Source organism: Haemorhous mexicanus, chromosome 1, assembly GCF_027477595.1.
Source record: "Haemorhous mexicanus isolate bHaeMex1 chromosome 1, bHaeMex1.pri, whole genome shotgun sequence".
Taxonomy (NCBI): domain Eukaryota; kingdom Metazoa; phylum Chordata; class Aves; order Passeriformes; family Fringillidae; genus Haemorhous; species Haemorhous mexicanus.
This window is the reverse complement of record NC_082341.1, coordinates 99,254,731-99,266,236: the sequence shown is the minus strand read 5'-3', so window position 1 is coordinate 99,266,236 and position 11,506 is coordinate 99,254,731. Positions and strand designations below refer to the sequence as shown.

Below are 11,506 nucleotides of genomic sequence, written 5' to 3'. Positions count from 1 at the left end.
CAAAAGTTGCAGGAAACTGCCATAACTCACAAGCTTTAGGGTCTTAAATAGGTTGAACTAGAGATAATGGAGGAAGAAGAATCAAGTCATTCATCAAAAGAAAGTATTTTGTATTAAATTTTATTTAGCAAGATGGAAGTGTAATAAACACCTAATTTTAGAAGCTCAACACTTGTGTATTAAATGATGACTTACAGCAGTGTCCTAGGAAGCAATGAAATCTATGAAGTGCAGAACATGCTGTCAAGAAAAGCATATGCAACTTTATTTGTATCTTTCCAGAGAGTGCAGTTCTATTGCACACAAGTTACAGAACACAGAATAAAACACTATGGCCTATGATACCAAAAAATCACTATTAAATGACCCAGTTATCTTTTATGACAACTCAAATCAAGATCTGGAGAGGGACTTCTGACAAGGCTCACTCACAAGGAGTGACAGGACAAGAGAATGATTTTAAACTGAAGGAAGGTATATTAGATACTGGAAAGGAATTATTTACCATGAGGGTAGTGAGACACTGGCACAAGCTGCCCAGAGAAGCTGCAGATTCCTGTAAGTGTTCAAGACCAGATTAGCTGGGGCTTGAACAACCTGGTCTAGTCAAAAGTGTCACCGCTCGTGAGCAGGGGCATTGGAACAAGATGATCTTTATAGGGTCCCTTCCAACCCAAACCACCCTGTGATTCTAAGATCTCCTTGGGCAGCAATTTGGTTTCGGTAGCAAAGCTTGGTCAGGGCACAGCGAGGCCAAACAATTTCAGCAAATTCAGCCGGCTTCAGCAGCAAACCCCGCCTGCCCCGGCAGTGGTGTGGGCTGGAGGCTTCCTGGGCACCAGGTGAGTGCCATGTGCTCATGTGTTTTGTGCCCCTCAGCCTAAAACCAGAATTCACGGAAGGTGTGTGAGTGGAAAGCAGGGAACAATAGCCCACAGGGAACAGAAACAGAGAATACCCACAGCTGGAAGGACCAGAGAGTCCAGCAGGACAGCCCCAAGACCACACCACGAGCCTGAGAGCACTGCCCGAATGCCTCTCCAACTCTCTCAGGCTTGGTGCTGTGACCACTTCCCTGGGGAGCCTGTTCCAGTGCCCAAACACCCTCTGGGTGAAGAACCATTTCCTAGTACCCAATATCCAACCTAAATTTGCCCTAACAACTTCAGGCCATTAACCACGCGGCTCTAGCCGAGTGCTGCTAACTTTCAGGCTCTCACCCTCACGGAATCACAGAACTGTTAAGAGTTGGAAGGGACCTGTACGCCAACCCCTCTGCCAAGGCAGGGTCAGCTACAGCAGGGGACACAGGTACGCGTCCAGGTGGAAGCCACAGGCAGGTCGACCCACCGTGCCAAACCCCGCTCGGCCCGCTCCCGTTCCCGGGCCTGCTCCACAAGGGCGCCCTACGTGCCCCGCCCGCTACCGCACCCGGATGTACCGACCTCCCCCCACACCGGCACAGGCCGGCGCATGCGCACTGGGGGCCGCCGCCGCCCCTCACCCGCCGTGCGCCCCCCGCCCGCCCGTCCGGCCCTGCCGTGAGTTCGCCGCTGCCCCGCTCGCCCCCTGCCCGCCTCCCCCGGGAGCGCCGGCGCCCGCCCCCGCAGCCCGTGTGTAGGGCCGGGCCCGCCCGCTCGTCCCCGCCCCTCCATCCCCCCTCCGCCCGTTGCCAAGAGTGTGTGTGTGTGTGTGGTGTGTCCGTGTGTGCGTGCGCCGGGGTGGGGGGGGCGGGAGGTACGGGTTGGGGGCGGCCATGCCGAGGGGGCGGCCCCCAGAGCCCGGCGGGGAGAGTGGCGAGGCCGGCGCCGAGGCAGGTAACTAGCGCGGCCGGGCTGGCGCGATCCGCGCCCGGGGGTGGGAGGCGAGAAGCCTCCGCGGGCTCCGCATATAGTCCCCGGATATGGGGGAGGAAGGCCGGGTCTATTGTGCGAGGGTACAGGCGAGAGGGCGGAGGGGAGGAGAGGAGAGCGGAGGGAGCCGGGCCCGGCCCTGCGGAATGATACCGAGCGGGCAGCGGCGGAGCGGCCCGGGACGGCCTCGCCGCTTCCCCGCAGCCTCCGGCCGGGGCAGCGGCGGCCCTGGCTGTGATGGCTGGCGGAGCAGGGTTCCTCGGGCCTGGCCCTCCTCCTCCTCCTCCTGCCGTTGTGCGGGACTCCGAGTCGGAGGAAGAGCTCGGGCCAGCTTGCGGCGGGCAGGACGGGAAGGCTCCGACTCCTTCCGCTGCTCCTCTCCCTCTCCTTCTTCTCCCGGCCAAATTAACGCGACCTGCGAATAAAGCGTGATAAACAAATAGAAAATGAGTTTCAGCTCGTCCATCTCTCTGATTTGCAAGGACGACGTTATTTTTAAGTTTCATGTTGTCCTTTAAAAACACCTTTGCAGTCGTTTTCTACGTGAATATATCTGTTAAAAACCCCAAACCAAGCTGCTTTTCTCTCCCAACATGTGTTAGTCTCACGCTTAAGTTTTAACATTTTTGATTGTATTTTATTGCCCTTGATGTCTGGAGAACACTTTCAGGGCAGGATTGGTTTGATGGTTGGGAGCTTTTTTTTTTTTTTTTTTTTTTTTTTTTTTTTTTTTTTTTGACAGTAGTTGGTAGCTGGTGAGTTTTATGGCTCTTTTGTGTAGTTCGTTCCTGCTGATGTTACTGTAGTTCCGTGGACAATATCGAAATATCGAAGTAAGGTCCACAAACAAAAAATGCTGTGATTCAGGTTGGCCTGAAACCCTCATAAGTGAGTTCGCCTTCAGCACAAGCATGTAGCAGTAGGTGTTTAATAGAAATAAGTATTTTTTTATCAGAATCGAAAGAGATTTCATAAAGCATTTTAATACCATGCCTATTTTAATGAAAAGTCAGCCAGTTAATATTTTCAGTTTATATTTAGAGTATTTTGTTTTCCTAATGTTTTCAGATGAGTTCTGGCTCTGCAATGGAAAGGTGTAGGTGAGCCTTCTGTGGAATACTTTTCTGTTGCATTGAAATGTGCTGACAGGCAAAGAAAAAGCTGTACTGTTACATGAGAGTTGGGAAGTTGGGCAAGATTTTTTATACAGTATGGAAAGCCAGATGGGCCGCAGGTTCCTACCAGAAGTGGTGGGGGTTTTTTTTGGTTGTTTTTTTTTTTTTTTTTTTTTTAGTTCTCTTGTGGCTATTGATCTCAGCTTTTGATCACTAAGTGATTAGGATATAAAGAAAGTCCCGAAGAACTTTTGGTTTTGCTAGCTTTGGAGGTTGAGGTGGTTTTGTTTGTTTGCTTTATTATTTAAACTAAAAATCTACTCAAAGATCTACTTAGTTCTCTAGTAGTTTTTGAAGGGGTATGCATGTGTCATACATGTGTGAACTCCTGTAGTAATGGCATGATGTACAAATGAGAAAAGGATGAGAATTGAGAATTGAGAAAAGCTGTCCAGGCAACTACAGCCTAGTAGCTGTATTAATTTTGCTTGTAGTTGGACCTTGATCTTAGACTATTTCTGTGGTAGGATTTGTATATGGGGACAAGACTTACTGTGAGTTTCACACATTCTCTATTTTTCACATTTTCATTTATTTTAAAAGAAGTTTGCCAATTATTAATTATATTTTTTCATAGAGGTGGTTTGAATGCAGTTTGGAGTTACAGGGTCTAGGGCTATCACAGGGATTTAGAGACATTTGCAAAAATTGCCCTAAATAGGCAAGTTTTGTGGATTCTGGTGGGTTTGGTCCTTGAGATTTCAGCAGTTTGGGAAAGCAGTGAAGTCAATGTTGGCAAACGGCACATTTTTTTTCTGCACTTCTCTCTGACAAAAAAAGGTCATGAATGAGGAAGCTCTGGCTGAACGGGACCGCTTGAATCTGGGAAATTTATGTTCTCAGAACATTTGGCTGTTTGTCCTGTTCAGATACAGGCTTTGGAAACTGGTGGTGCATTTCATGGGTTTCACTTTTACCAGGAGGAATTTTATTTAGAAAATAGGTGTTTGCAAAAATAAGTTTCATATCTTTTACTTATGAGATTGCATTAGATTTTTTTGAAGTGTGGTCCTTGGCAATTCCTATAGCCATGCTATGCTGATGTCTTTCATGGAAATGTTGCTCTCTCTAGTTGTACAGTCTGTATGGTAATTCTGCTTTGGGAGAAAATAAAGATGAATCAATAATGTTTCGTGTAGCTTGCTTAGACTAACCACCATGCATGTCAAAGACTAGAACAAGTTCTTTGTTCTAGGAAAATTAAATCTGTTGGATAAGAAAAATGAACTCTAGGCAGCAGTTGTCAAAATAATATCTTGACCTCAATAGCTGATATTTTAGAAGATCCTTTTCCTTTTTTGGTATTGTATTGTTTTTCCAAAACCATCTTGCAATTTTATTTTTTATTAACTCAGTTGAACAGCTCAAATTAACCTCTTTGGTCAAAACTGAAACATGCTAGATTCTGTCTGAGCATAAGGAAGCACTTCTTCACTGTGAGGGGGACTGAGCACAGGCAGTGGTTACGCAAGGGAGCTGTAGAGTCTCCTTCCATAGAGAGGCCCTTTCTGTTTTTACCTGTGATGTTTGTCACTGACTAGCAGCAACATGAAATGAGCAGTTTTGACTTTTGCTATCTGATCATTTTCAAATAGCAGGAAAGGAATGCTTTGAACAGCAAAATGAAATATTTCAGGGTATACTAAAGCAGTTTTTAAGCCTAGAATGTATGTCCTTTATTAAACCCAAGGGCTAGTTTGAAACAAGTCTGAACTTAGTTCCTTTATGAGTGCAGTTAAAACTTGAGTATTTCACGTCTTCAGAGGGCTTGAATTGTAACAGAACTCACAGATGAAGAGTGATAAATAGACAAAGCTAGGAAACACAGAGATGACATAGCTTTAAGTCTGCCTCTGCAAAGCTGGCTGCATTTTGTTTGCTGCTGTCAGTCTTCTAGCAGCATTTTGGGTGTGAGTACATTGAATTAGGAGAAAATCAATTTAGAGGCTTTACATCTCAATTTTATATTACTGAAGAAAAATGAAACTTGAACACATCAGTTAAATCTTACCAAATTTTTGTTAGGTAGATTATTTTAGTAGTTTTGCATTAGGGTTTTATGTGGTGACCTCTGACAAGAGATGAATAGGTGAGGGTTGTCATGCAGGCAAGAATGAAGAGTTACGAAGTTATGGTACAGCTTGTGTGATGTGCTTTAAATCTCTTAAATAAAATAGGTATAGGTAATTTCTTTGGAAAAGATGCAGGAGGAACAACTGCTCAAGCTTTTGCCTTAGAAAATGTTAATATTTAGGCTTTAGTGGTGATACTTCGGTATCTCACTGTTCTACAGTAAAAAAAAATCCACATTTATGTACAAAGGGGCATGTTGGATGATAAAGATGATAAACTTGGGTTACATTGGCTTGTTTTAATTCCACACTAGTTCAACACTATACTTGAAATAATTTCCATGTCTTTTCCCTAGTAATCTATGCAGTTGAATAACTTGTGTTCTGTCTGTGTGATAGCTTCAGTTCTTGTTCTGTCCCTTGTCCATAGCTTTCCACCAGTTGCGGAAATTTTATTTCCTGTTGCATCTGTGCTGATACCTTCATACCTCATTTATTCCCATGCATTAAATGCTTCCAAATGCAATTAAAATTTCAATTTTAGGTCTCTCATGTCCCTCTTTTGATTTTTATTGCTGCAGTTGGATTATGTTCATTCTCCAGAAGAGGGAAGACCATGAAGTAAGGCATTTAGTTCATTCAGAAGTTTCTGTTAACAGTGTCGTGGCTGGGCACTGGTAAAGGTCATGGCTTCACAGATGAGAAATCCAAATCATGTGGAAATAAACAGCTGAAAAATGGTAGCTTGGTATATTCATATGCAGCTGTCAAAAAAAGTGTAACTCCTGTTTTGGGGTATTTCGCAATAAATGTAGCAATATTTACCTAAATGTCAAACGAAGCTATCAAAGTTGGTGAAGGAAATGCCAAATTTCAGTTGTCTGTGTAGGTTGGGATGATGTGGATGGTGTATCTGTGTGGTGGGTTGGCCTTGGCCAGCAATTAAGCACCCTCCAACCACTCGCTCACTTTCTACTGCAGTCGGGTGAGAGAAGGAATGGGAATAGCAAGAGCAAGAAAAACCTTGTAGGTTAGGATGAAGGCAGTTGAGGAAATAAAGGGGGAAAGTTTAAAAAAAAATAAAAGGTAAAAAAAACCCCAAACCAACCAAACTGCCGACCAATAAAAAAGCCCAACCAAGTGGTGCAAAGGTAAATGTTTGCCATCTCTCACAGAGGTGCAGTCTGGTGCTCAGTCTCTGGGCCAAGAAGACTACCTTGGAAGAACTACCCCCATTTTTATATTGCTGAGCATGATGGTTTATGGCTTAGAATATCCCTTTGTGTTAGCTCCAGCCTTTCTCCCACCCTCAGCCTACCCACTGTGGGGGCAAAGTGAGAAACAGAGAAGGCCTTCATGCTGTGCAGCACTGTTCAGCAGTAGCTTAAGCAGTGATGTTAGCAGCATTGTTTTAGTCACAAATTTGAAACACAGCACCATATGGGCTCATAGGAAGGAAGTTAACTCTATCCTGGCCAGATGCAGCACAACCTACTTAGCATCTCACTGGCTATGATGGAGCTATGAATTCTGTGTCCTCAGAGTTAATTCAGGCTTTTCTGCAGCAGAGGTGCAGCAGAGTGGCAGCAGAGTCTGGACTCTGCTTCTGAAAGGAGTGCGTCTACTTTGTGTTGGTACATGACAAATGACTGGCCCCTGGATAACCAGTGTGTTCCAGCTTGTCAACCAAAGCATAATAAAAATACCTTGTCTTATATGAGCAAATCTTGATTGATTTCTGGATTTTTTGAGAGTTACGTCCTTCTGCTTTTCCCATTAGGAGTCAGAAGGAATGCCTGCTCTTTTTGTTTAGAGCGCTGAGCTAGATTTAAACTAACCCGTTGCTTTTATGATTGCAGAACTAAGCAAAATGTTTTAATGATTCATTATAATTTGTGTTCTATGAGTTGAAGTGTAGTATGAGGAAATGTCAGTATTGCCATCCCCGTTTTGTTCTCTTGTCCTACCACTTTCTTTCCACTCATAAATTAGTAAATAGGTTTTGATAGGGTCAGACCCTTTTGTCCCTAGGCTTGCTAGCTGCCATTTAACATAAGTGACAAGTTTTCACCCATGAATTTTACAAGCTTGAGTGTTTATTTGCAATGTCCTTTCAGTTGGATTCGAGGAGGTTATTAGAGATCTAATAAGGCTGTGCTGCATTCACAGCTGAATGAGTCCATCTGCGCCTTGCAGAGAGGGCTGTGGGCTGCCATGAGGCACAGTGCTGCTTACATAAGGAGGGAATGGCTGGGAGTGCTCTAATTCTGTCTTCCTCCTTCCACATTGAGTTGTCATCAGTGGCTTCTAGCAGAGAGCACCTGCTTGCTGACTCAACTCCTGAGGTCAAGCGTTGGTGAAGGCTGTATCACAGCTGAATTCACCCAGAGTGATTATTGCTGCTCTGTGAGGGACAATAAATTCAGGAAAGACATTACAGGTTGTAACATTAAGTGTATTCAAGTAAGACCATGTTTAAACTGAAAGTTTGTTATCGTTGATAGGTACTTTGCAAATCTGATTCTTTTATTTTTGGGCACTTTAGACAAACTGTAAGAATACAGACAAAAATATGTTTGACAGAGTATGTTGACAAAGATGTGTTTGATGGTGCATAATGAGCTAAGTGCTCCCTGTTTAGGTTAATTGCATTGATACTTGACTGTCTCTCCCAAGCTGTGAAGGAATAAGGTTGATTTATGTTGCAGCTAGACTAACATGCAAATTGAAAAAAAAAAAGTAGAGAGTGGCAGTAGCTTCTGCACTGTTTCTGTGCAGCTAATACTAATAATGCAAATGTTTGAAACTATCCTTCTGTTCAGCAAGGTTTATTATTTGTTGTAGTGTGCAGACCTGAAAGAATCACTTATTTTTCAGGAGGTTTGTTACTCGAATAGTATTTTCTGTTTTCTCTCTGTGTTTGTTTACGGATATTAGTAAGAAGCTGCTCTCTAATAAGAGCATGTCAATTTTTTGTGTGATTGTATTGTTGTTACGTAATTAATCAGTTAATGTCTTCTTGAACTAAAACCTCAGACTTAATTTTGTGATTTTGGCTTGAATGGCATTCTGAATTGCATTAATTCATTAAAAAAGCAGACTAGTGTTTTCATCTGCCAGAGTATACCTGACAATAAAAAGATTGCCTAATTTGTGTTTCTAATACTTATATTTACGTATATTACAATATGAGAACATAAGTATCATATTGGCTATTAATGGGATTCTTGCTAATATGATAAATGATAAATGTGTCAATCAAATGTTGTGTCATTTATGTCAGTATTTTGATTTTTTTTCACTTGGGTACCCAGGGAATGTTTGGAATTGTTGCATTTTTCTTAATTGACAGATTTCTCAGTGGATTTAAAAATTACAGGGTTCATGCCCCACTGCTAGCTTCTTGAACTTGCTTTTGTCTGCATGTTTTTTGGTATTTAAAAGTATTGGTCTTTAAGATAGGTTCAGTATTTTGCAGCATTTGGCTTGTTTGATGATCCAAGCTGATGCACCATAAACATTTTTTTCCTCTGATATAGGGAAAGATTATTTTATTGCTGATTTATCTGAAATACAGTAGTGTAGGTTATTACTTTGACTTGTTATGAAAGAGGTATCAGTGTAAATAAAGTTTTCATTGGGATACTGATTCTTCTAACAAACAAATTGTGTCAAACAGTTATTTCATTTTTGAAATATATTTTTTAATAACATTGAAATGAAAACAGTCCTGAGTCATACTTCATGAGGCTGTGACACCTACCTGAAAAGTCAAAATATGGCTCACTTGCTTGTTACTTAATTGACAATGTCTTTCCTGTTTTTACTGTCCTCCTAATTCTAAACACTGTGTAACCATTTAGGCCTTGCTGTTACCTAGTTGTTTGATTTCAGGAGGGATATTTTTCTGAATTCTCTCCTTGTTAGTAGAACAGTGAGCTATAAAGTCACTTCCTGCATCTTTAATAAAAACGAGCTGTGCAACTCTCTGAAATATCCAGTATTTAGTGGGTGATAGAGGACAGCACTGTTTTAGTGACAATACAAAGGAAAAAAGACACTGTAGTCTCATCTCTCCCATAGGCTACTTCAGATGTAGTGTTAATGAATAAATGAGTTTGTGTTTTAATTTAAACCTGTATTAGGTAGCAGTCCTGGCCTTTGAGAAAAAGTGAAGCAATTGAACTTTCAGAATTCTTTAATGTCCAAACTGGACTGTTTTAGTGGACATACTGGCTGTTACTACCTAGAACAGACTTCAGCCTGATCTCCCGGTAGCTGAGCCTTTGAAGACTTCTGGTGTCTAACCTAAGTTGATCTGCTGTGCCTTGTCCTTAAGGATTTCTGCACTGAGAGTCTTCTGCCAAGAGAAGCTGGACTTTACAGTCCAGTTGGTGATTCTAGAGTCCAGTCCTGATTCCCCAATGTCTTTCCTTTGCTTTTTAGCAATATGAAAGACAGGACCAAAATACCCTGTAAGATTTGGCTTTGGAAAGAGTTACAAAAATTTTCATTGAAAGAGTAATGCTTAAAATGTTTCAACTGTAAGCAGTCCATTTTCTATATGGGTGCCTTCTGTTTCTTCTTCCTTGGGATCTGAGTGCCTTTGGGAAGGTGGAACAGCTTGGGGCAGCTCAGGGTTTATGATCATCCATGAACTAGTTTTGAGAACTTCGTGATGCTTTGGCATGGGATGTGATATGTTCAACTCCTCATTTTTATGAGTTTTGGCTGTTTTTCTGTTCTTTTCCATGAAATATTTTAAGATTATACATTTGTTGCTTCTTTGTGTTTATTTTAGCTGTGGTCATTCCTGTCTTTTTACGGAAAAGCTGAAATACTTTCAGGTACTGCCTCAGGTGGTCTGATTTTGTAGAATTATAGTAATCAAAGTCTGCTGAGATGTTGCAAGATACTTCATTTTTTGTTCTCTAGTTAAACTCCTTTTTAAATTGCAGAAGAAAATTCACAGCCCGTAGATTAGTTAGTTTGGTCAATACAGATATGATACTCATTTTAATAAAAAAAGATACATAGGTATATTATTGACCCAAGACTGATACTGCTTGGCAGTATTATTCAGAATCTAGTGAGCATGTTGGGATTTTGCTTCAAAGTGTAGAGAATTTAGCACCTTTGATGATGTCACTGCTACATTTTTGCTACTTCAATTGCTTCCACATTGTTTTTGCATATTGCCCAGTGCCTTTGATCTCAAGAGTGAATGTTTAAAGATAATAATCTCTTTGGTTCATGGAGAAGGCTTGAAGGCCTTTGGAAAGTCATGCATTGGATCATTTTTCAGTTGTCAATTTAAAGTGAGAGGTCAGGCCTACATGGGGTTGAACAATTACTCCTTTTTCCAGAGGAAAGGAAAGCCTTGTGCATTATGTTTTCATATAGCCCAAGTGTAGGAGTAGGTTTTTCTTTCACTTCTCTTGTGATACCATTATTTACAGAAACTGATTTTGTGTCCTTTTTTCTACTCGGGCATATTTATCACAAGATTGCTTAAAGGTTTGTATCTTGTAATTAAAGCTGTGGTTTTCAGCATTTGAAGAAATGTGGCCATTTCAGGGTTGTTATTGATAGTGTCTGCATACTATGAATTTATAGTCTATTAAAGGGTGCAGTAAATGTAAGTTTATACATGATAAAGATAAGTGATGTTTGCATCATTTTGTTACAAAGAAATGTTTGATAACTAAACTTTGCAAAGCAAAATTTAATTGGGTCACTTAGTCCTGGAATGGGAAGTGCAAGTCCCTAGGGCATTGTTTTTTGTTGTGATTTCTTGCCCAAAATAAATTGTGCTGAAATGTTTCCTACAGCTTCCTCAACTACAAGCTTTTAAAGTTTGTTTCTGAGAATTCTGGGAAAAAAAATGATCAGGACATAGGGTACTGATATTTTCTTTCCTCTTGTAAATGGTGTGGTGAATGAGAGAGGACTTTGAAGTGGGCGCAGTAGAATGGAAATACATCTTCAGTTTCCTCTGAGGAAATGTAAACAGGATGCTGTAAACTTCTGCTTGTGTTGTTGTTACTTCTTATGCCTGGTTCTTACATACATGAAGAAAAGTACTGACTTGAAGAGAAACATCAGAAACATTTCATGTCTAGATAATAAAATCAATGTTCCCTTCTTTTTGTGTTCTGTTGTTGATGCAGTTTTAGTTGTGGCAGTTTGAAACTGAATTCTATAGATTTTTTTTCCTCTTTCATGACCCTAACCTGCAGCACAAGCTGACCCCTCCTGCCAGGTGCTTTTCCTAAAGTTTTTCTTAAATAAAGATAACTTCCTTAGTAATACGGTATCTTCTCAAATGTAAAATGTTTTTAACTTCCTCCCATTAATATTTTCCTTATATCATAAAGTATTTATAAAGATTGACTTCACTCTTTTG

The 11,506-nt window shown here is 41.3% G+C and overlaps 1 protein-coding gene across 7 annotated transcripts in view; it reads left to right on the top strand.

Moving 5' to 3' along the window:
- The first annotated feature begins 1,481 nt into the window (after window positions 1–1,481).
- ZNF236 (zinc finger protein 236) overlaps window positions 1,482–11,506 on the top strand; it is a 76,459-nt gene continuing 66,434 nt past the window's right edge. For 6 of the 7 annotated variants that reach the window (XM_059857092.1, XM_059857110.1, XM_059857082.1 and 3 more), the window contains exon 1: window positions 1,663–1,817. In XM_059857092.1, the coding sequence (XP_059713075.1) occupies window positions 1,757–1,817 (61 nt within the window). In that variant the 5' untranslated portion in view covers window positions 1,663–1,756. Of the gene's footprint in view, window positions 1,542–1,662; window positions 1,818–11,506 lie in introns of those variants that run through there. The other variant, XM_059857101.1, reaches the window with a different exon arrangement.